This window comes from Eptesicus fuscus, chromosome 13 (genome assembly GCF_027574615.1).
Source record: "Eptesicus fuscus isolate TK198812 chromosome 13, DD_ASM_mEF_20220401, whole genome shotgun sequence".
NCBI lineage: Eukaryota > Metazoa > Chordata > Mammalia > Chiroptera > Vespertilionidae > Eptesicus > Eptesicus fuscus.
The window spans coordinates 39023084-39047729 of NC_072485.1; the positions used below are offsets into that span (position 1 = coordinate 39023084).

The 24646-nt window shown below is 37.6% G+C and overlaps 1 protein-coding gene across 4 annotated transcripts in view; it reads right to left on the minus strand.

Moving 5' to 3' along the window:
- UVRAG (UV radiation resistance associated) overlaps positions 1–24646 on the minus strand; it is a 274349-nt gene that overhangs the window by 192227 nt on the left and 57476 nt on the right. For all 4 annotated transcript variants that reach the window (XM_008149987.3, XM_054724633.1, XM_054724634.1 and 1 more), the window contains one exon: positions 15701–15786. In XM_008149987.3, coding sequence (XP_008148209.2) covers positions 15701–15786 — 86 coding nt within the window. The remainder of the gene's footprint in view (positions 1–15700; positions 15787–24646) is intronic.

Here is a 24646-nt window from a genome sequence, read left to right on the forward strand (position 1 = left end):
TCAAATTCTTGTACAGTAAACTAGTAAACTGTTTTCCTGAGTTTGTTGAGTGAATAGCAAATTGGTCAAACCCATGGAGGTAGTTATAGAAACCTCTGATTTATAGCCAGTTGGTCAGAAGCGCAAGTGACAACCTGGACTTGAGATTGGTGTCTCGAGTGGGAAACAGTCTCATGGGACTGAGCCCTTAACCTGTGGGCTCTGACACTCTCTCCAGGTAAAGAGTGTCAGAATTGAGTTAAATTGTGGGACATCCAGCAGGTATCACAGAATTTCTTGGTGTGGGGAAAGAACTCACACATCTGGTTTCAGAAGTACTGTGCGTATGGTTGTAGTGTGAGAGTAAAGAAGAAACATAGGAAGAGGACTGAATGCCTCCTATTCAACCATACTACTAGTGAAAGTTATTAAGAGTGTGGGTATATGGGAACTCTCTGTACTATATTATAACGTTTCTATAAAATAAGAACAGATATTTTCAAAAATGAAAATAAAATAAGCTGATCTGTCATAATAACAGACTCAGGATGTTTATAACATCATTGTGAAAAATCAATATCTAAGATACTCAATAGAAATTAGCCAACAAAACCTGAACAAATAGTTTTTATTTAAACAAAGAATATATTTTCAAAATAATTCTGCCAGATTGTAATCAAGCCTAACAAAAACATAACCATACCCTGTAAGATCACAATCCTGTATTTTTGCCAAAGTCCTTTCCCCTGGATTTATTTGACATGACGCTCTTTTAAAATATCAACTTAGCCCTCGCTGGTTTGGCTCAGTGGATACAGTGTCGGTCTATGGACTGTAGGGTCCCAGGTTCGATTCCAGTCAAGGGCACATACCTGGGTTGAGGGCTCAGTCCCCAGTAGGGGGTGTACAGGAGGCAGCTGATCAATGATTCTCTCTCATCATTGATGTTTCTATTTTTCTCTCCCTCCCTCTTTAAATCAATAAAAATATATTTTTAAATAAATCAACTTAATCTTCCACAAATTTTTGAACTGATGTCACAGTTCAAGCATAACGATCTTGAAAACTGAGTAAAGTGGGTTATCTCCAATTCTAACACTGAGAAAAGGTAGATTTGTGCTAAATACACTGAGTCAAGAATAGGTAGCAGAACCCAAGTGAGCTCTTCTTCCTCAGAATAGCGATTCACTTACTCTATTATTCTGGCACGTAAGATTTACTGCCTTATGTAATCAGTTCTCTCTTCATACCCACACATATGTCCACTCTTACCCAAACTCTAAGCTCCATATAACTACCTTTCTTTTTTTGTATCCAAGGTGCCTCATGTAAAATTCTGTAGAATAACGAATTGCCAGCAGAATAAAATGGAAAAAACAAACAAACAGTTTAATCAAAGATGTTTTAAATTGAGGTGAAACTCACATAATATTCAACTATTTTAAGTGTACAATTCAGTGGTACTTAGTGCATTCACAATGTTGTGCAACTACCACATAACCACAGACTCTTATCTTGAGATAATTAAATTCAACCATCTCCCCCGCTGCCCACCCCTCCAAATAGCTAATAAATATCAATTATCTTACTCCTTTACTACATACAATAGATTCTCAAATAATGTGATTTAGTTCAACATCATTTCATTATAATATTGATGAGAAGCCATAGAAACTTTAACTCCTGTTTATATCAATTAGCCTATGGTAAAATTGGTTTTGTTATATGTCATACATTGTTTTGCTTAAAGTCACAGAACCTACTGAAAACACTGAAGACGTAATATACTGGTTTTCTCCTTATATCATTCTGTGATTAAATTAGTTTGTGAGGGTGCCAGCTACAGGTAGCCACACTCCAGTAATAAGGCGTTCACCCTCTCCTTCAAAGAAACACTTCCATTGGTGCACACCTCTAATTGCTAAAATGTACCTTCTTACACTGAGTCAACATCTGCCTTCCTTGGCTCCCACTGGGCTCCCATGATGCCACCTCCAGTATTCACAAGCTATGATTGTCAAGCCAGTTATTTTAAGCTTTAGTTTCCTCATCTGTAAAAATGGGGACAATAATATCTACTGTTTCAGTGCTGTTGTGAAAAATTAATAGGATTGTGCATGACTCTATACCCTGTGTAACACTGACTTTGGAGATGAAGTAGATGTTTTCCATGCAACTCACTGCTGCTTTCCAGACCACTCCTCTCTTCCACTCCCTAAAAGCCCTCTGTTTCTTTAATGCACATACTGACTATGCCATTTTCCCTTTTGCTGCTATGATCTATGGTTTTCCATCCCAGCTTAGTAATTGAAGATCTTAGCACCTAACTCACCATCTCCTGCTATTGTTCTTGATGACTTCTACATCCATATAAAAGATCCATCCAATACTCAACCTCTCAGTTCATGATCAGTTCAGCCACTTATTTTCTTACTTGAAATCATAATTAATAATTACAGAAGCTTTAAAACTTCAAGCATCCCAACCTCCGATCAGCACTCTCCATATTTTCCAGATCACTTTACTATAATAACTTATCCTCACCATCAAAACTTTCAATCCATTGATCCTATCCCTTTTTCACTGACCATCACTTCCTTCATGTCCTCACTTCTTACATCTTAGATTCTGTGGTCCATCATTATATACATGACTCCTGTAGCCCTCTTGTTCCCCATGAACTCACCTGGCAAAACCCTAATCTGGTTAAATTTGACTCATTGCCTTACCTACCTTTGCATCTAAGTGGCTGAATAGAGCTGGAAAAATGCACTTAGTATGCTGAATGGTCTTCCTTTAAATTTAATGCCAAAGTATGGTCTCAGGACCAGAAACATCATGTTCACCTGCGAGAGTTATAAATGCAAATTCACAGGCCTAACCCCAGACCTAATGTGTCAGGAACTTTGGCGAGAGGACACAGCAGTCAGTTTTATACCAAGTCCTCCAGATGATTCCTATGCAGGCCAAAGTTTGAGAACTACTGGACCTAATTCTCTAGGTTAATTCACTATCTTATTCTCCAAGATGGCTATTCTATTCAAACTTCATGTACTTCTTATACCTTCCTAACACCTATCTGATGACTACTAAAAAACAGAAGCAATCAGAGGACAACATACTCATTCTCACATCACCAAATTTATCAAGTGATTCTGTATCTGTAACCATAAACTATGCCCTCCCCAGGTGTACAGCCCTTCCTCCTAAAGCCAAACCATTTACTTGTTTACCCAATTCCACTGGGTTTCACTTATCAAAGGTTTTTGTGCCTGCCGTCATCCCCTCTCTTTCTCATTCACCCACAAATTTTCCTTCAGCACATAAATATACTTAAATATCTCCCATCTCAAAAACAAAACAAAAAACAACACCTTGATGACTCCTCATTCCCCTCCAGCTTTAGTATCATTTCCCTGCTTCTCTGTACAGAAACACTTCACAAGGGTAGTCTATACCAGCTGTCGCCAAACCAAGTAAACCGCTGGTCTGTACTGCTTGTCTTCATTTCCTCACTCCCAATCTCCCCTTAACCCATCCCTACACCACCACCAAAACTCTCTTATAAATGTCACTAGTCACTCCAAGTTACTAAATTCAGTATTCAATTCTCAGCCTCATCTTACCCAACCAATCAACAAGCATTTGATTCAGTTCATCACTCCCTTGAATTTACTTTGGCTCTGGAACACCACAATGTCCTAAGATTTCTCCACATTAGCAAAACAGGAATAACAAAGAATAGCATCAATCTCACAGATTTGCTTCAAGGACTAAATGAGATGAAGTATGTAAAGGACTTACCAGACAGACAGTACATTTTACTATTATCCAAATAACTGTTTGCCAAATTAATTAAATAACTGTTTAAAGATAGCAACTGTTATTTCCATACTCCTTTTTTCTCTGAGCTAAATATCCTCTATTCCCAGCTAGTTTTTTACAACTGTTTTAAAACCCATCATTGTCCTGACCATCTCCCCTAGCTTTCTCATCAAAGTAAACTGGGACTCAAATTAAACAAAATAGCCAGGCTGTTGTGGCTCAGTGGTTGACCTATGAACCAGGAGGTTTCTGGTCAGGGCACATGCCCGTGTTGGGGGCTCGATACCCAGTAGGGGGCATGCAGGAGGCAGCTGATGATTCTCATCAATGATATTACTATCTCCCTTTCTCTCTGAAATCAATAAAAATAATTTTTTAAATTTGTAATTAAGCAAAATTTTCCAAATATATCTAATGAACATGAAGTACAGGAAGACTATTACTTCCCTTGTTCTGGATACTGTATTTTAATTAATAAAACAAAACATAATGTTAACTCCTCTTTGAAAGCTGTAGAGTTAATTTCTTGGCTTGCACTAAATTGTTCATGAATTTAAATCCCCAGATGTTCTCCCCATAAACTGCTTAAAGCCAGTTCCACTCCAAGGTTCATAACAGAATTAAAGAATCACTAGAATCAAAGAATCTCTGAGACATAAAAATCATGCTAATGTGGAAAAGTCTTTTTATCTCTATGGCATTGGTGTGCTTCTTACAGAGTCAGGATTTACAAGATAGGACCTTGAAAACAGAGAGAGATGCTAGCTAAGAAAAAGTCATTGTGTCCCATTACTTCATGCTTACCAGATTGATAGGATAAGAATAAAAGAAACCCATGGTCATAGAGTTAGAGAAACATCCAACAGCAAACCTCCAGCATGGGGAGGTACAGAGGTCAGGAGTGTGTTAGTCATACTTTAGATGGCTTTTGAAAAGCCTATTATGAAAGCCTCCATTGTGCAAGTGCCACAAGACTCAGAAATGCTTGGGCTGCCCAGCGGCATGGCTCAGTGGTTGAGCATTGACCTATGAACCAGAAGGTCACTGTTCAATTCCCAGTCAGGCACAAGCCCAGGTTGCAGCTCAATCCCTAGTGTGGGACATGCAGGAGGTGGCCTATCAATGATTCTCTCTCTCATTGATGTTTCTATCTCTCTCTCCCTCTCCCTTCTTCTCTGAAATCACTAAAAACACATATTTAATAAAAAGTAACAATAAATAAAAAAGAAATGCCTGGCCCATGTTATACTAAGGTGCATCAACCAAAGCAGTTTTATTGGAAGGGGTATGGATACTGTTAGGCAGTCTCAAGGAGAGAAAGGAATGTCAAAGGAAATTCTTCCACATGAGATGGAGAAATATATTGGAAAGGCCTTTGCCATCAGACAGGTTTGGACTCTGAATAACATACTATCTCAACTTTTCCAAGGTGAAATTCACGTATCAGTAAAACACAATTACAATAGTAGCATAGCTATTATGAATATTACAAAAATATGTATGCTAAGTTTTTAGCATTTAAGTGCCTTTCAAATTTCAAATTCGCAAATATTATTTTCCTTCTCTACTACCTGTGCCTGGGATTCTTACTTATTTCTCAATACCAAAAAAATATATTTATAAATTATTACTAGCCGAAACCGGTTTGGCTCAGCAGATAGAGTGTCAGCCTGCGAACTCAAGGGTCCCGGGTTCGATTCCGGTCAAGGGCATGTACCTTGGTTGCGGGCACATCCCCAGTAGGGGGTGTGCAAGAGGCAGCTGATCGATGTTTCTCTCTCATCGATGTTTCTAACCCTCTATCCCTCTCTCTTCCTCTCTGTAAAAAATCAATAAAATATATTTAAAATATATATATATATAAATTATTACTAAATTCTCAATGAACCTAAGACTCCTTGCTTGCTGTATCTGTTAATTTGTACTATTATAAATCCCCAAAGTAAGAATCTGGCTTCTCATGTTAAAAAAGTACTCCCAGTCATAAAGAAACAACTGTAGGAATGAGGTTATTACAATGTCCACTCTCCTCAACAGATAAACATGCTGAATTTCATATTCTTTTTAAAGGTAAAATATCACACGTTCAGACAAAGGGTCATTTCAAAGGCTAGGTGATACATTGATGAGTATAATGTATTAATTCTCCTAAAATCTCTCTGATAAGTTCTCTTAATAAAACAGCATGTAAAACTCAAGTTATAAATGGGGTAGGCATTTAATGGTAACTGGTTATTTTTACTGGCATAGATATAAGGGTGAAATCACTAAAACTTGGAAAGCTGCCTTGGAACATGCCTGGCACCAATGGGAATGAAGACGTTACAAGGCAGCTATGAGGGGTGTGATGGTAAAGCCTTAATTTGCAGTGACATCTTTGGCAAAGCAGTCTTAGCAAAGCAACCCTGTAAACTCAAGCCAGAACTGAAGGACAGGGACAGGGACAGGGACAGAGAATATCTCTCAGGCAGAAGACGACTCATACACTACCCTCAAAGGATGCTCTTTACCTCTTTACACTGATTTTATAAACTTCTTTCACCATCCCAACAACATCTGAAAATCAACTATTGCTCTAAGCCAGCAGTTCTGGATACTGTTTTAGGGAGGGCTCATTTAATTTACCCATTATGTCCCCCTCCCTGTTTCCATTCAGTACACTGGAAAAGCAGACTTAGCAGCATGAACAAAAGGTCCAAATTAAAGACTATGAGATCTATCAGTAAGTCATGACTACTGGTTAGCTCATTTAATAAACTGGAATTAATTTACCATACAATGCCTTTACATTACTTTCAGATATTTTACATTAAAAATATACTATAACTTTGGGGGAACATATCCAAGATTAATATTAATTATCTTTAGAAAGATGATTCAAGATCTACCATTTTAAAATTTTCTCCCCAAACCTACCTGTTCTTCAGTTATTATCCAAACAGATTGTATTTCACCCATTTATTTATTAATTTAATAATTTGTTAAATAATTTAACAAATATGCCGAAACCGGTTTGGCTCAGTGGATAGAGCGTCGGCCTGCGGACTCAAGGGTCCCAGGTTCGATTCCGGTCAAGGGCATGTACATTGGTTGCAGGCATATCCCCTGTAGGGGGTGTGCAGGAGGCAGCTGGTCGATGTTTCTCTCTCATCGATGTTTCTAGCTCTCAATCCCTATTCCTTCCTCTCTGTAAAAAATCAATCAAATAAATTTAAAAAAAATAATAATAATTTAACAAATATTTACTGGGTATATATGCTGAGCCAGATTGATGCTATATTCTGGAGACAAAATTGTAAACTAGAGATATAAGTTCCCGAAGTTTATGTTCTCCATTCTTATTCTGAGAAACTCAAATACTTTGTTTTAGCTCACACAAAGTACTACAATTTCATCATCAGAAAGCATTCTGTTCAAGAAGGGCTCATAATATAACAATATTTCTCTAACATAAATACTAGAATGGCTTTCTAGAGTAATTGGAAAATATGCTGTAAATTACTGAAATGGTTAAGAGAATTATAAAGTAAAACTGCATGCACTGTTTCAGCAATAAATTTTAAAATCTAGAGAAAATAAATGGTTTCCTAACAAAAAATAAACTGCCAAGAATAAACCATGGAGAAGTAGGAAAAATATGAACAGAGCAAATAGTAATAAAGGTATTAGAGTAAGATTTATCATTACAAAGACACCCTGAACTAGAGAAGATAATAGCTAAAGTCTAATAAACCTTTAAATAATTGAAAATTTCCAAAATTATTTATGGTGTTTCAGATGCTGATGATGCTGATGATGCTAATAGCCAACACATATAGTGCTAACTTTATTCAGGCACTGTACTAAATACTTTGTATTAACCCATTTAATCCTCCAAACAACCCAATGAGTAGATAGTATTATTATTAATTAACAGATCAGGGTCATAGAAAAAGATGAAAAGCTTCACAATTCAATTTTAAGATCTTAGAAAAAAATGGTTACCTACACTGTCCCCCACAAAGAAAAAAAACTACTACAAATACTACTAGTATATACCAATCTCCCTTATAGTAATGAGCAAAAGAGTAACCTACTAACTAACTATTAATGCAATATCAGGAAACCTACATACCTTACTGCAACTATAAATTAAAAGAAGAAAATATATAATGTCAGTAAATGTGAAATGGCATCTCCAAAAATTCAGCATCCATTCCTAATAAAAATGTTAAATAAATAGGAAAAAAACTATTTTAAAGATTTTCCAAAATTAACAGAAAATATTCTGAACAGCAAAATACTGAACATTTTTTCAATTAAATAAGAACTGAACTAGAATGCTCACTATTTTCAAAAGTAATGCCCACTACTTTTCCGCATTACTTGAAAAGTTCCAGGTTTTGTAAAGGTAGTAAGACTAGAAAATCAGAAAAAGCATTGCATTGAAGAACAGATAAGCCTATGGTTTTTGGGAGGGCACAACATTCAGTCTATAATAGCTGGTGGCTTTCTGTCAGGGTAGTGGTGGAGAACGGTTAAAGGAAGAAGATAAGATAAAAAGTAGAAGGGAGAGGGAATGCACCCAAAATTACTCCACTATTTTGTTAAAATTCTATTTTTGTAAATGTATGTGTACTAGAGGCCCAGTGCACAAATTCGTGCACCAGTGGGGTCCCTCGGCCTGGCCTGCGGGATCAGGCCGAAACCGGCTCTCCGACATCCCCCATGGGGATTGCGAGAGGGCGCAGGCCAGGCAAAGGGATCCCACCAGGGCACAATTGGCGCCGGGGAGGGACATGGGAGGTTGGCCAGCCAGGGAAGGACCGTGGGAGGAATCCCAGGCGTGTCTGGCCCATCTTGCTCAGTCCCGATCAGCCAGACCCCAACAGCAAGCTAACCTACCAGTCAGAGCTTCTGCCCCCTAGTGGTGAGTACACATCATAGCGACTGGTCGACCAGTCAACTGTCTGCCCCCTGGTGGTCAGTGCATGTCATGTGAGCGGTTGAGCGGCCGTAGCATATCATTAGCATATTACACTTTGATTGGTTGATCGGACAACCAGACACTTCACATATTAGGCTTTTATTATATAGGATGTATGTGTCTTTATGTGTGTATGCAGAGAGAGAGAACGAGACAAATAAAAATAAAATGTGTGCTATTACACATAAACCAAATTTTGTTTAACCAAAACTTAAATACCAAAATTTTTCATTTTAAATTTTGATTGAAAACCTTTCTAGAACTTTCCACACATGCCTGCTTTCTTACATAAGCTCTTGTACTCACAAACTTTATATTTTACTGATAATTTGGAATCAATATGTTATAATGGAAAAAAGCACAGGCACTACCTGGCAGATCTTTATTCAAATCTGCTTTTACACTTATTCATCTTAGGGTGCTAAGCAAGTCCTTTCACCTTTCGAAGGCTCGGTTTCCTCATCTGTTCTGCGGCGACAGCATTAGTGAAAACTAACATGATGTGCTCTCAATAGTAGCAATTCTCATTATTAACTTCAGTGAACTGCAACATGGAGAGGTGCTTGGGTAAAGGACTGACTGCTCGCACATAACCTCACATGCTGGAAGAGGTAAGCTGCCTATACTTTCTTACTTAGTCTCTCTTTACAGTTAAAATATTTCTCCCCGGCCCTCCTTTTATGTGAAGTAGTGAGAGAGGGCTACTAGCAAATCCAAATGTAGCAACTACAAAGGTAATAAAATAGCTAATATGATTTACCACTCAGTTATATTCCAGAATCAAAGAGTACATCACAAACAGCAAACTGTCAGCTTTCACTTCTCCTTGCTTGCTGTCAGTGTGTCTACCTTAACAGTAATCCTCTTAGTTCCCTTTCTAATTTATTAAAAATGAGCACCCAGACACTGGCTTAAGAGCCTAGTATCTACCATGTATAGAAAAGGAGTTTTAATACATAAATTTTGTGACATTTTGTTTTCAGCTGAGTACTTAGCTATATTCTGTATACTTGCAATTACTACTTAGGAAGAGATCAAAAGTTGGTGATCACATCCAAAATTTAAAGATTATGGACAGTTATGCCCTTATACATTTCACCCCATCTGTTTTCTAAATATCACCCTAAGAATAATTTATCTGATGTAAGCATTTCCTTTTTAAATTTAAAATTTTAAAGCAGAAAGTATTTTCTATCAAAGTGGGTTGGGGGGAGAGGCAATTTGCCTCTTCAAAAGTAATGCCCATTACTTTTCCGCATTACTTGAAAAGTTCCAGGTTTTGTAAAGGTAGTAGGGAGAGAGGGAGAGGGAGAGGGAGAGGGAGAGGGAGATAAAGATCTTCCAGAAAAATCTATGTAAGGAATAAAATTAAAAGTCACAGAATCCTGAAATCTCACCAGGTGTTATGTGAAGGGCAGTGGCAGAAAGAAAAGAGGCAATTGAAGGTTCACATATCTGATTATACTTTCAACACATTTTAGATACCAGCCTAAAAATTTTTTACAACTCTCATTTCGCCAGATGCAAACCAGTAACATGCATCAAAACCTAGTCCTCTACAACCTGAAGAATAGTTCAATTTGCAGATAATAAATGCTTAATATATATGACTAGAGGCCCGATCCATGAGTTTGTGCACAGGTGGGTCAGGCCCACCCAGATTAGGGCTGATCGGGGGTGGGGCCAGCTGGGGGAGGGTCTACGGGTGGTTTGCTGGCTGGTCCCACCCCCAATGGGAGGGTTGATTGGGGGTGGAGCCAGCCAGGGGGAGGGGCCCTGGCCACGGCCCCTGGTCGAACTCCTGGTTGAACTCCTGGTCAAGGGGATAATTTGCATATTAGCCTTTTATTACATAGGATATGCACTGTGATAGGACCAATACAAAGATCGATAAAACAAGGATTCTAGCCTAAAGGAGCTCTCTGTTTGAGGGTGCTGACAAGAGAATTAGACAATGAAGAACTAATATAACACAGTAAGTGCCCAATAAATGCTAGCTATTAATTGCACAGGCAATGTAGGAAGACTTGAAATAAGGACACTAGTCCCTATGAAGTGTTTAGAACAACATCTTTTGAATACCACATTTACTCAAAGATTTCTAAACCTAATGACAAAACTGATGTATCTTTTTAAAAAGGTCACTCTGCCTGGAGAGCATCATGCTAAGTGAAATAAGTCAGTCAGAGAAAGACAGGTATCACATGATCTCATTCAGATGTGGAATCTAATTAACAAAATAAACTGATGAATGGAGTGGATCCAGAGGCATGGAAGCATGGAACAGAGTGCAGAATCTCAGAGGGAAGGCGGGAGAGGATGAGTGGGTGGGAGGTAATCAAACAAAGACCTTGTATCCATATATGCATAACCCATGGACACAGACAGTGGGGTGGTGAGGCGGGAGGGGGGTCTGGAGGGGGTCGATAGGGGAAATAAGGGAACATATGTAGTACTTTCAACAACAAAAATATTTTTTAAAATAAAAAATAAAAAAGGTCACTCTGGCAGAAATGTGGCAGATGTATTATACAAAATTACAAAGCAGTAAGATGTACTGGCTAAGAACCTGGGCTTGAGAGTTAGACTGTCTAGGTTGAATACAGGTTAACACTGGTTGTGTGACCTTGAATAAGCAACTTAACTGCTTTGTGCCTCAATTTCATCATCTGTAAATAGGAATAGGAATAATTCTTGCCACAGAGGGTTGTAGCGAGAATTAAGAGAATAATTAACTAGAATAATAATTCTTGGCACAAAGTACTCAATAAATAATTGCTATTAATTGCATGGAAAAAAAAATGGTCATAGGGAGATTAGTTAGGAGGTCAGAAAATAGTCCAGGAAAACAGAGGTGAGAACAAAGAGGGGTGTGTTCACTTGAGGTACCTGAAATAGTGATAATATCACTAGCAAACCAGGGAAAAGGAAAGGAAAACTAAGCCAATGAGTGTAGCTCTTGCCATGTTAGGGTTGAGGTTCTCACACATCATGAAAGTAGAAGTGTCCAATGATGACTGGAAAAAAAACCCACCAGATCAGAAATAAAAAAAATAAAAAAGAGGTAGGAACTAGAGATATAGATCTGAGAGGCAGTAACATGTGGATGAGTTTGTTGAAGCTGTGGTAATGGAAGAGAGTACTCAGGAAGAAAGCAATGCAAAAGAGTTCTAGGACCCACAGGAAGTAGGCCTCTAGGATCACAACAGGATCCAGGGAATGCCAACAAAACCGAGAACCGGATAAGATAGAGAGGAGAAATATAACCATGTGAAATGATCCTGTCCTTTATGAAGTTTTCAGTGTCATTAAGGAGAAAAAGACATACACATGCTAAACACTTTTTATCGTGACTGTTTAGGATTAGTAGCACAGGTGGTAGACATTAGAAGGGCAAGAAAGGAAAATTGTGCTAAATATTGGAAAAGCCAGTGATGACATAAAAAAGAACACTGGCATAAAGAAGAATGATAATTCTAAGATGGGGAAGTAAAGGGGAAAGTGAAAACTTTTATTTATTAAATGTCTACTATATGCCAGTAACTATAGTAGGATCTTTCCAGCATTTTACCTTATTTAATTCTCATAATATTCCTCTGAGACAAATCCTATCCCTATTTTACAAGAGTAGTTTGCAACATACCAAAGGAACTTGCCCAAAGTCTTGCATCCAGTTATGAGCATATGGCAGTTTTACAACTGGAATCTCAGTGGAGGGCCCATGATTTCCACACCGTACTTCCACTTATTAAAACTGCCTAATGTAGGACAAGTCAAAAGGGGAAGGGGAAAAAAATAAAAACTATAGTAGAAGAAAGCCAGAATTATGCTTACATATCTCACTTCAATAAAACTACCTTTTTGAGGACATGTGCAAGAAACAAAAAAAATGAGTTTTTAAACATCAAAAATAATCTTTCAATCACAGAGAACAGGTAGGATTACGATACCTCCTTCCTATCAGTCTCTTCCCTCAGGTCTATTCCGCACTGTTACCATAGTTAGAATTCTAAATTGCACATCTGACCATGTCATTCCTCCTCTCTTTATCATCTTTCAATAACTCCCTAAAAGAGAAAAAAATATTAACAGAACCAAAAGGAAAAAGCTATCTAATACATCTAGAAACCCCTTAACCTAGAAGGAATAATAGAAAAAAAGTTAACTCCTAAAAATAAATGCCCTATTTTTAATTTTTAACCCTATTTTTCTCACCTCAGCATTGTAAAATAAACTTCAAATGCCGGTTAAAGAGCAACATCGACACCTTGTGGTGAAGATCAAGTGGCTCTTAATTAAATGTCTGCTTACATGAAAACTAACCCTTAATCCAGGGATTTCCAAGGGTTAAAGAAGCAAAAATTTAATTACCATCACACACACTAAAGGTAAATTTAGAAAAAGTTTTCTGTTATTTTGACAACTAAAATTAGCCTAAATTCTTCACTATAGGTGAAAAAATCTGAGTAAAATCTCAGGTTATTGTTTTCCTAAAAAAAATGGTACATCACATCCATCTGAAGGAGTTTTAAGCCCTGGTCCTTGGTGCTTCCAAATCCTTGCCTTAGTCAAGATTTCCTACTTTCCCGAGACAGTCACACATAACAACACAGTGAAAGTTATTAATTAGAATATGCTCTCAAAAAACAGAACCAGGAGACCTGAATTCTAATCCTGACTCCAAAAGACACTGAGAATCTTGTGGGGGTAAAAATAATATTAAAAAATTCTGACTGTGTGTTTTCACATAAAATTAGAGATCAAGAAGTAACAATTTCACAAACCAAGAAAGCATCAGGAAAAGAAAAGATATATTTTTTAAATTATTCTCATCCAGGAACAATGTTGCCTGAGTTAAAGAGGGCAAACTATGAACAAAACTGATGGACACAAAATTGTTTTCCAAGCACTTTTGATTGAGCAGAGATGATGGTTACTTTTTTTCTAATGTCTTGAGAGAATTTTCAGAGAAAGCTGTATTTCACTGGGAATGTGCTACCAGCTACAGTATAAATGACTTAACAAAATGGTAAAGACAGGGCCACTGTTAATAAGACAATTCAAACTGCTAACACACCTGAGGAATCTGAAAGATACCCTAGAAATGAAACCCCCAAGAGACATCAATGCAAGATCAGTGTTAACTAACTGAGCAACTACCAATGTTCACCTCATAACCACCAGCCTACGAAGGTGAGACTTAGAAAAGGATCTACAAAACATGCTTGTCAGAAAACCTTCATACCAGCCTCCAGCCTGGCTCTTACTTGCTGTGTGCCCTCGGGTAAATAAATCATTTAACACCTCTTGACTTCAGCTTCTACACTGATGTGTGAACATAAAAAGTTTCTAAGAGAATGAGATCATAAATGTGAAAATGCTTGTAAATGACACAAATTTTTAACTTCACTGCTTTCAACTTCTAAAGAATCATAGAGGTTAAATGAATTGGGTAAATCAAGGATAACGAAAGTCAGGGTCAGGTTGAGGGAAGCATTCTCTATTTCGCTGTGCTGCTTCCCGAGATGCTACTGTCACTCTGGTCAGTTCCCACTCTTCTGTATCATGAAGCTTTTGATGCTCCTGGAATCTTATTCTCTTAGTTTCTATGATGCTGCCTTTCCCAAATCCTCTCCTTCTCACTGACTTTGCCTTCCTTTCTCTTTTAATCTACTGATTTCTCTAATAAGCTCACAGAATCTCATACTTGGAAAATATCTTTAAAATAATATCTATACTCTCATTTTACTTAAGAAAACAGGTCAAGAAATATTAGTGGCTTACTTACATTTCAAATTACTTCTGTAAAGTCTTCTTTCCAATACTTAAACTTAATGTAGTCCCAAACTGAATAGGCTCAAAAAGATGAGTTATATATTTTGACACCTCCTGCTTTCTCTACTATCTGATTACTAAATTCTGTTCATTCTGTTACATAGCCTAAGAATTCAAAGTGAAAGTACTTCTCAGATGAGAATCAAAAGTCATCAAATGTGTGTGGTTACTTTAGTTGAAATCATTGTCTCTTAAGAGCAATTTATACAATCCATGTGACCAAACTCTCTATCATCATGGATAATAAAATTCAAGATTTGCAAAGGAGAGGCCCATTTCATAATGTTTATAAAATAAATAATCATCCAATGGGACAAGAGTCCAATAATCCTTCTGGTCTCTTCCTCTAGTAGATATATAAAGGATGTCTAATGGTCTGAAATTTATTATGTGTTATGTAAACATTAGAAAAATACTTCCAAAATCAAATTTCAATGAACCATCTGTCTGAGGAGGGCGAACACAGGTTGAGTGTCACTGTGAACTTTATTTTGAATTGCATTTATTTTGGTAACCTGCCTCTTAGGAAAATGTCCTCGAGGATCTACCACACTGAAAATTAAAAACAAATTTTAAATCTTTCAAAATTAAGCCCAGACATTATAAAAATACAGAGCTCCAGCAGTTAAGCCTCTGAACATGAGATTCGTGCAAAGCTGCTTTGCCCTGCCAAACATGATTCTTTTAAAAGATGAACAGCAGGTCAAAACTCTAAGCCGTGTCTGGGGCTATAGGAGGGCTTTTCTAGTAATGCTATAGTTGTTAAAATTCTGATAAGTCTAAATTTTGTACTTTTGCTTGATGCTCTTTCTAGTGCCGAAGACTAGAAATAGCTCATGCCCCTGTCTTAAGATCACTGGCTTCCAATCACTCTCTCCCACTGTCCAAAGAAAGGAAATGACTTTCCAAAGGTTTTGTGAAGGAGATACACTTAAATCACTGTAGCTACAAAATTTATGAAGCTCTCACTAAAAAATGCCAAGCCTAAATAGCGGCTTCTAAACCTCCCATACATTTCCTCATCCTGAAATGTCATAGACTCAAAATGAGGAAGATTCTTTAGAAAATGCAGGAGGACTCTACGAAGTTTCTTACCGCAGCAAAGAGAAGACATCATAAGAATTGCGAACACAGTTCTGATCCACCTGAAGAAGAATATTCTTCTGAGCATTTGAATAACCCTAAAAGATATTAATTAACAAATTAATCACAGTGAAACAATATGTGCACAATTAATCATGTTTGTCTTTTTAACATTATAATTCAAATTGTTAAGAGATTCAAAATTACAACTTCCGTATAACTAAAGTTTAACATTTTAAGCAAGTGAACTCAAAATAAATTTCCTCTAATATTTTTCCACAGAAATAATGTTTCACATTTTGCAGTGAATTTTACAGAGAAGCCCCAGAAGTCTTTTTTACATATGTGACTAAAGAAGAATATTAACAATAATATTTCAAGTATACCTAATCATTGCATGTAATGCTTTTATGGGGGAAAAGACATTCCAAAGTTCCAATTACGAATACCAGAAACCAACATTTCCACAGATACATAGTAAAATAAATGAGAAAGAATCAAAATGTTACATGAGAAAGTAGATAACACCAAAAAAGGTAGTAATGAAGGAAATAAGGAACAAAAATGATATAAGAAAACAAATAGAAAAATGGCAGAACTTCCATATCTGTAATTACATTAAGTATAAGTGGATTAAAAGGCAGAGGATGGCAGAAAATATATTATTAAGCAACCCACTATAAGATATCTACAAGGGATGCACTTTAGAACCAAAAACACAAATAGGTTGAAAATTAAATAATGGAGCTTGGCTGGTATGGCTCTGAGTGTAATTTATAGCTGCAAACATCTACGTCTAAAAAAAAAATAGAGCTCAAATCAATAACCTAATCTTCTACCTTAAGGAACTAGAAAAAGAATAAACTAAACCCAAAACATGCAAGAAGGAAATAATAAAAATTAGAGCAGAGATCCATGAAATAGAAAATACAAAAACAACAAACAAACAAAAATCAACAAAACCAAACGTTAGTTCTTTGAAAAGATCAACAGAACTGACTAACCTTAAGCTAGACTGAGCAAGAAAAAAAGAGAGAAGACTCAAATCACTAAAATCAGAGTGAAAATGAGAACATTATCACCAACCTTACAGAAATGAAAAGTATTATAGAAGAACACTATGAACAACTGCATGCCAACAAATCAGATAACCTAGATAAATGGAAACAATTCGAAACACAAAAATAACTCAAGAAAAAACAGAAAGTCTGAAAAGACCTACAAACCACCTAAAGGACCTTAAACTGACACTAGCCCCTCCGGGAAGCGCACACCCTGGAAGGCAGCTCAGAGTCAGAAGCTAATGTAAGTTCCTGATCTGACTTGTGATCAAAGCAGTCTCCTCTGCTACCAGCACCTGCATGCCTTATGCACCCACTAGATAAAAAACCCCATGGAGGTGAGGGCATGAGTGGGAGTGTGGGGGGCAATGGGGAGATAAGGATACATATGTAATACCTTAATCAATAAAGAAAAAATTTTAATTTAATTTAAAAAAAAACAAACACCAACCATGGAGACTACCAAAACCCTGCTCTTTTGGTTTAAATTGACCAGCTCAGCCCTAGCCCAGAAAGCCCAAAGCACTCCACCCATGGACCCCAAAAAAGGCATGTACCAAGGTGCTGCCTCTGTCTCCTGCCTTGACTTCCCCATGTGGCTCTTTGAGGCACGTCCTGTAAGTAATAGAATAGGTGAGTAATAAACTTCTCTAGAACCTGTGAGTAATAAATTTCTCTATTTCAGTTTCTCTTATGATCTGTGGTTAAATCATAGCTCACCACCTGGCCCCCTATGCACCACTTAACAAATGTTAATTTAACAAAGCCAGAATACAAGTAAAAAGGTTGAATTAGTAATCATAAAAATCCCAGGAAAGAAAAGCCCAGAACCACATGAATTGGTGAATTCTATCAATCATTTTTTAAAAATAATAACACTACTCCTTCTCAAAGTCTGCTCAAAAATGGAAGAGGAAGAAATACTTCTTAACTCGTTTTATGAGACAAGACTTACTCTGATAACAAAGCCAGATAATAATATCACAAGAAAATTATAGACCAATATCCCTTATGTATACAAATGTAAGAATCTTCAACAAAATATTAGCAAAATTAATCCAGTAGAATATTAAAAAAGGTGTATGCCATTTGGTCCAGCAATTCAAGACTCAAAGAGATATTTTTTACATCCATGTTCAATAATAGCATTATTCACAACAGTCAAGGGGTAGAAGCAACCCAAGGTCCATTAACAGATGAATCAACAAACAAAATGTATATATACTCATACAATAGAATATTACTTAGCCGTATAAAGGAAGGAAATTCTAACATGTGCTATAATATGGACATTATCTACCTAATAAAAGAGCAACATGCTAATTGACCGTACCTTCACGATGCCCACCAGCCAATCAGGAGTATGCAAATTAACCCAACAAACATGGCGGGTTAATTTGCATACGCGGGCATGGAGCTGCCGGGGGCCTCTGGGCAGCCTAGGAATGCAGAAAGGCGGCTCTGGGATGAAGCAGAAAGGCAAAGGGGAAAGGTGGCTCCGGCCAGAGCGAAGGCGGTGCCTGCAGCCAGAGAAAGGAAGGCCCATTCTGGCATGAATCTTCATGCATCGGGGTGAGCGCAGAACATGGCAGGCGCTGGCTGCGGTGGGATGGTAGAGCAGGTGTGCGGGGGTGCCAGACCAAGGCGGGGTGCCCGTCTCTATCTTTGGGACGAGCCTCTGGTGGTTACTGAAAATTCTTTGCTCCTGCGCACTGTGGTCCTGCCCAGTGCTCACACCCGCAGCCAGCGCTGAAGCCACCGCTCACACCTGCTGCGGGCGCCCGGCACCGGTCCTGATCACTCAGCGGGGGTGCAAACGGCGGCTGCTTCCCCCATCGCCCCTGAGGGCGTCTCCACCTCCCCCTGCTCCAGTACCGAAGCCACCACTCGCACTCGCTGACGGCGCCGGCCCTTCTTGCACCCTCTGCTGGTGCTGGCCCCAATCACTTCACACCATCAGTGGGTGCAAGCAGGGCCAGTGCCATCAGCGCATGGCAGTGGCAGCGGCGGGAGTGGGGCTGCCAGCAGACAGGGGACCGGGGCCTCATTGGAAGAGGCCGGGTAGGGGTGCGGAGGATGGGCGGAGACCCGCCCCTGTGCCCACTGTAGCCTCGTGATTCCTTTCAACATGCACGAATTTGGGCACTGGGCCCCTAGTGTTACATAAAAGAAGCCAGTGACAAAAGAACAGATACTGTACGATTCCACTTACATAAGGTACCTAGTGTAGTCAAATTCATATAAACAGTAGAGTGAGTGCTAGGCCACTTGAGGAAGGGGAAGATGGGGACTTAGTGCTTAATGAGTAGAGTGTTTCAGTTTTAGAAGATGAAAAGAGTTCTGGAGATGGATGGTGCCAATGGTTGTACAACAATGTGAACTTACTTAATACCACTAAACTTTACACTTAAAATGGTTAAGGTGATAAATATTACATTCTGTATATTTTACCACAATTAAAAATAATTTCTTAAAAGGACTGTATGCCAGGAACAAGTGGGATTTATTCAAGGTATGTAAGGGTGGTTCAATAAATGAAAATCAATCAATGTAATATACACCAATTGGAGGACTCATGCTTACCAATTTCAAAACTTACTACAAAGTAACAGTAATCACAAGTGTAGTACTGACATAAGGATAGATATATAGATAATGGAATAGAACTGAGAACCCATAAGTTAACTCATACACCTATACTCAATTGATTTTCAACAAAGGTGCCAAGACTATTCAATGGGGAAAGAACAGTGTTTACAACAAATGATGCTGAAACAACTGAGTAGCCACATGCAAAAGAATGAAGTTGGGTCCATCCTTAATACCATGTACAAAAATTACCCCCAAAATTTATCAAAGTCTAATTGTAAGAGCTAAAAACATGAAACTATTAGAAGAAAACACAGGGGTACATCTATATAACCTGGGATTTGCCCATGGATTCTTAGATATAACATCAAAAGCATGACCAACCAAGGAAATAATAGATAAATTAAACTACATCAAAATTTTAAACTTTTTGTGTAAAGAACACTATAAAGGAAGTGCAAAAACAACCTACAAAATGGGAGAAAATATTTGCAAATAATATATTTGATGAAGGTCTAATATCCAGAATTTATAAAAAACTCTGACAACTCAACAATAATAAGACAAACATGATGAGAAAGAGAACAAAAGAAAGAGTCCCATAAATTAGCTACAAAATCCAATTGAAAATAGGCAAAGGACTTAAAGACATTTCTCCAAAAAAAAAGTTACACAAATAGCAAATAAGCACATGAAAAGATGTTCAATTTCACTAGGGAAATGCAACTCAAAACTACAATGAGAGCCCTAGCCTGTGTAGCTCAGTTGGTTGAGCATCATCCCAAGCACCAAGTGGTCACAGATTCGATTCCCAATCAGGGTACATGCCTGGGTTGTGTGCAGGAGGCAGCTGATTGATGTTTCTCTCACATCAATGTTTCTCTCTCTCCCTTCCTCTCTAAAAATATCTATAAAATAACATTTTTTTAAAACATACAATGAGATTTTTATACCCGCTAGGATTGATGGATTGATGGATAGATAGATGATAGATAGAATTTTAAGACTGGAAAAAAAAAACTGTTGGCAAGGATGTAGAGAAATTAGAATCCTCATACATTGCTGCTAGGGATGTAAAATGGTCAGCCTCTGAGGAAAAAAAGTTTGGCAATTCTTCAAAAAGTTAAACAGAATTACCATCTGACTCAGGAATGCTAGTCCAGGTATTTGTCCAAAAGAATTGAAAACAGGTACTTAAACAAATATTTGTACACAAATGTTCATAGCTGCCCTATTCACAATAGCCAAAAGATAGAAATAGCTAAACATTCATCAACAGATATAGATAAACAAAATCTGGCATATTCATACAATGGGATATTTCTCAGCCATAAAAAGAAAGAAGTATTGACACGTTACATGTGGATGCACCTCAAAAACATTCTGCTAAGTGAAAGCACCCAAACACAGAAGGTTATATATATTGCATGATTCCATTTATATGAAATATTCAGAATACATAAATCCAGAGAGACAGAAGTAGACTGGTGTTTGCCAGGGGAATGGGGAGGGCAAAATGTAGAGTGAATGTCTAATGGATATGGGATTTTCTTTTGGGGTGATGAAAATGTTATGCAACTTGACAGAGGTGGTGGCTACACAACATTATGAAAATACCAATGCAACTAAATTGTACACTTTAAAATGGTTAATTTTATGTTACGTGAATTTTCTCTCAAAAAATAAGAGATGGCTAAGAAGTACTCTACATATCATGAGAGCAAATGAGAAAGAGAACAAAAATAAGAAAGACAGTCCTATAAATTAGCTATAAAATCCAAAATAATAAAAGACACTAGAAGTAGGTTGAAGGTTCTTGGGAGAAATGATTAATTCCATTTATCTTTTCTTATTTTATGGAAAAAGCTGCCAAACATTTTTCCTATTAAAAAATCATCCACTAAATAAAAATATAAAAATAAATTTTAAAAAATAAATTAAAAAAAAATCATCCACACTACTAACACACAACTAAAAGCAATACGCTATAGCAGGGAAAGAGCATTCAAATGAAAGGTTTTAACCCACTCTGCCTGTCGTGGACGTGAACAAAAACATTTAACTCCTCCAGGCCTCAGTTTCTTTAACTCTAAAATGAGATGAGATTACTGCTACTAAAAACAATCATTAAAAAAAGAAAGCAACAGACACAAGGAAAGCATTTGTGAGCATTTACAGTACGCCAGGCAGTGCTGTTTCCCATGTTAATTTTAATAAACGTTAATATGCTAAAGGTTAACATATTTAATTGTCACACAACCCTGTGAAACAGATACTATAGTTATCCCCACTTTAAAGGTGAGGAAACTGAGCCACGGAGAGGATTAAGTAGAAGAGCCATGCAGTCTGGCTCCATAGTCCATGTTCTTAATGACCATGCCACACTTGATCTCTAAGACCTTTTCCAGTTCTAAAATTCGGGGTCCATGTACATTTAAGGCAACTTAAGGACATTATTAAACCCTTCTGCTTCAGCCACCACTTAGCAATTATCATTCTTGAAATACGCTAAGAGCCTTGTTCTGAATGACATCTAACTTCACCAGATGTGCAATCCCGACAGACCTCTGATGAAGGGGTATAATGGAAAGAAATGGCTCGTTTGTATCTGGTTATCTGTGTGAGATACTGCTAAGTGCCAAAGAGCCCAGAGATTTACATGTCACTCAAAATTCTTCTGAAGCCAGGCCTACCCATTTGTTTTCTAAGAAGGTCTGGGTGAGTATCTATTAAACTGTTCAAGGAAGCAGATATTTTCACATATCCCATGAGCAGGAGCAATTCTAGGCAGATGATCAGGTGTGTTTCTAGATCAGCAGTCAACAAACTTTCCCAGCCAATGGCCAGATAGTAAATATGTTAGGCTTTGCCAAACACATATCATCTCTCACATATTCTTCGTTTTCTCCTTCAAATTCATTACAAATGTAAAAACCATTCTTAGCCTGCTGGACACACAAAAACATGTGGACTACAGTTTGCTTACCCCTGAATTAGATCACTGAATGAGTCACCTTTTAAATGTGTTACTGTACATTTTAGCTGCTACAGCAGTCCTAAGACTGTCCTTAACTTTATTAAAACTATAAAAATTGTACTCAAGTAATCCAGGTGACAGGATAACTGATTATAAAGCAAATAGTATTATACATACACTTATTCATTTCAGTGTTTACTAAATACCTAATACATAGAAGGTGTCAGGCAATTGCTACCATCCTTATAAAAGTATACAACCCAGTTAAGTTTGCAAGTGAAGGAAAAAATGTAAAGGTGCCAAAAGAAAGGTTAAAAAGAAAAGCTACGGGAATTCTGATGTGGTCAAGATTCCATCAAGTAGAAGCAGGAACATCAAAGATCACAACCAATAGCAGTATTTGGGATAGATTAAGAAGTATTAAAAAGCTGAATGGCAGTGAAGGAAAGTCCCATACAGACTGAACACATTTGGCCAAAGCATGACAATGGGAAATACAAGCTACATTCGAGCATTAAATAATGGTCCAATTTGTTCAACTTCATGGTATGAAAATGACTGGGAATCCTGAAGAGGGAAACAGGGGGAGATATGGCTGAATGATTAAGTTGGGAGGATGAGGGCACAGAGAGCCGTGTGTGTCATACTAAAAAGCCAAGACAACTCTGGTCAATAAGGGCTCCTGAAAGGTTTCCAACGGTGTCAGCTAATAATCAGACCTACACTTAAGGAAGGTTACTCTGGTAATGACAAATATAATAAACTGGAGGAGGCAGAATGTCCAAATACCACTTAGGAAGCTTTCTAAAAATCCACTTACTAGAGGTAATGAGAACTCAAACTATGAAAAAAGAGAGAGAAAGGAAGTAAAGATAAAAGCAGAGACAGAACCAAATCAACACTAGCTGAATTTAGGCTAATGGAGAGACGGAAATCGGTGATTTGGTACACATGTAGCATACGAAAAGTTGCTCTATACAACCAAAATGAGAGTGTGCTTTAGGAAGATTGATTAGGCAGCGGTGAATAAGACAGAGTGGATACATAGAGACTAGAGTCCATAGGCCCGCCAGGAAACTAATGCAGTAATCAGCCCTCTAGGGATGCCGGTCTGAGCTTGGATTATGGCAATGGAGATGGAAAAGTAGCCATGGATATAAGTTATTTCAAAGAAGGACTCAAAAGAGTCTAATGACTTAATCGAGTGGATAAAAGAAATCAATCAAACCTAACTACAAGATTTGAGGCCTGGATAAATGAGAAAATAGTTATAAAGATGTGGAAAATTGGAAGGGAAAGCAAATCTGGAGAGAAAAATAAAGAGTACCATTTAAACTATAATAACTTACGAATGACAGGTATCTATGCAGAGTCAAAACTACTTTAAAAAAGAGAACTTGAATTTTGAGTAACAAGCTACATAATTGATGATGAGCAAGTAGTACATCCCAATAGAATTTTTAATGATCTGCTGCTACAGAAGCTTCATCCACTCGTTCATCAAATAGCTATTAAATTATTACTCTATGCCAGGCACAGTTCCAGGCACTAGGGACAAATTAGCGATGAAGAGAGACACTGTCCCTCCCCTTACACAGTTTACATTCTAATAAGAAAGAGAGATGAGCAAATGGACAATCAGAATATAACAGAAAAAGGGTCAGTCATAAGGAAAATGAAATGCAAGGTGCTATGGGGAATAAGAGGAAGGTACAAACTGGATTTAGGGGTTATTTACAGAAAAATATTCTATGGAAATGGAATCTAAGCTAAAACTGAGTCGGGTAAATTTTAGCATAAGAAAGTGATATGGTGGAGTACTTAGAAATCAGGAACCAGATCACAGCAAGACCTTATAAGCCATTCATTAATTACTCTGAAATGATCTGCATAAAGAAGGGACATGACCAGCATTTTTAGCAAGATAAATCTGGCTATAAAGTCAAGAACTAGGAAAGGAGGAGATTTAGTAGACACCATCCGTAGTGATTCAAAGAAGTGATTTTTAAAAAGAGGACGGGGTCCAACATGACTCCTTGTTCTCACCTGAGAAAGTGGATGGAGAGCAGTACCATTCACTGAACTAAGGAACACAAAGAGGGTTATTTTGAAAGGGGGAGGGGAACTGAGCTCAGTTTGGGACCTATAGAGTGTTGTGACTCTGAAACATCCAAGCAATTTGACACAAGTATATATATAGAGAAATACAGACTGGAGACGTAGATTTGGGAGGAGTCTGAATCATCCAGATGCAATATGTTAATGTGAAGACAAAAGGCCCAAGTAGAAGCCTAAGGACAGTAATTTAAGGGCTCCACTGAAAGCTTTCCC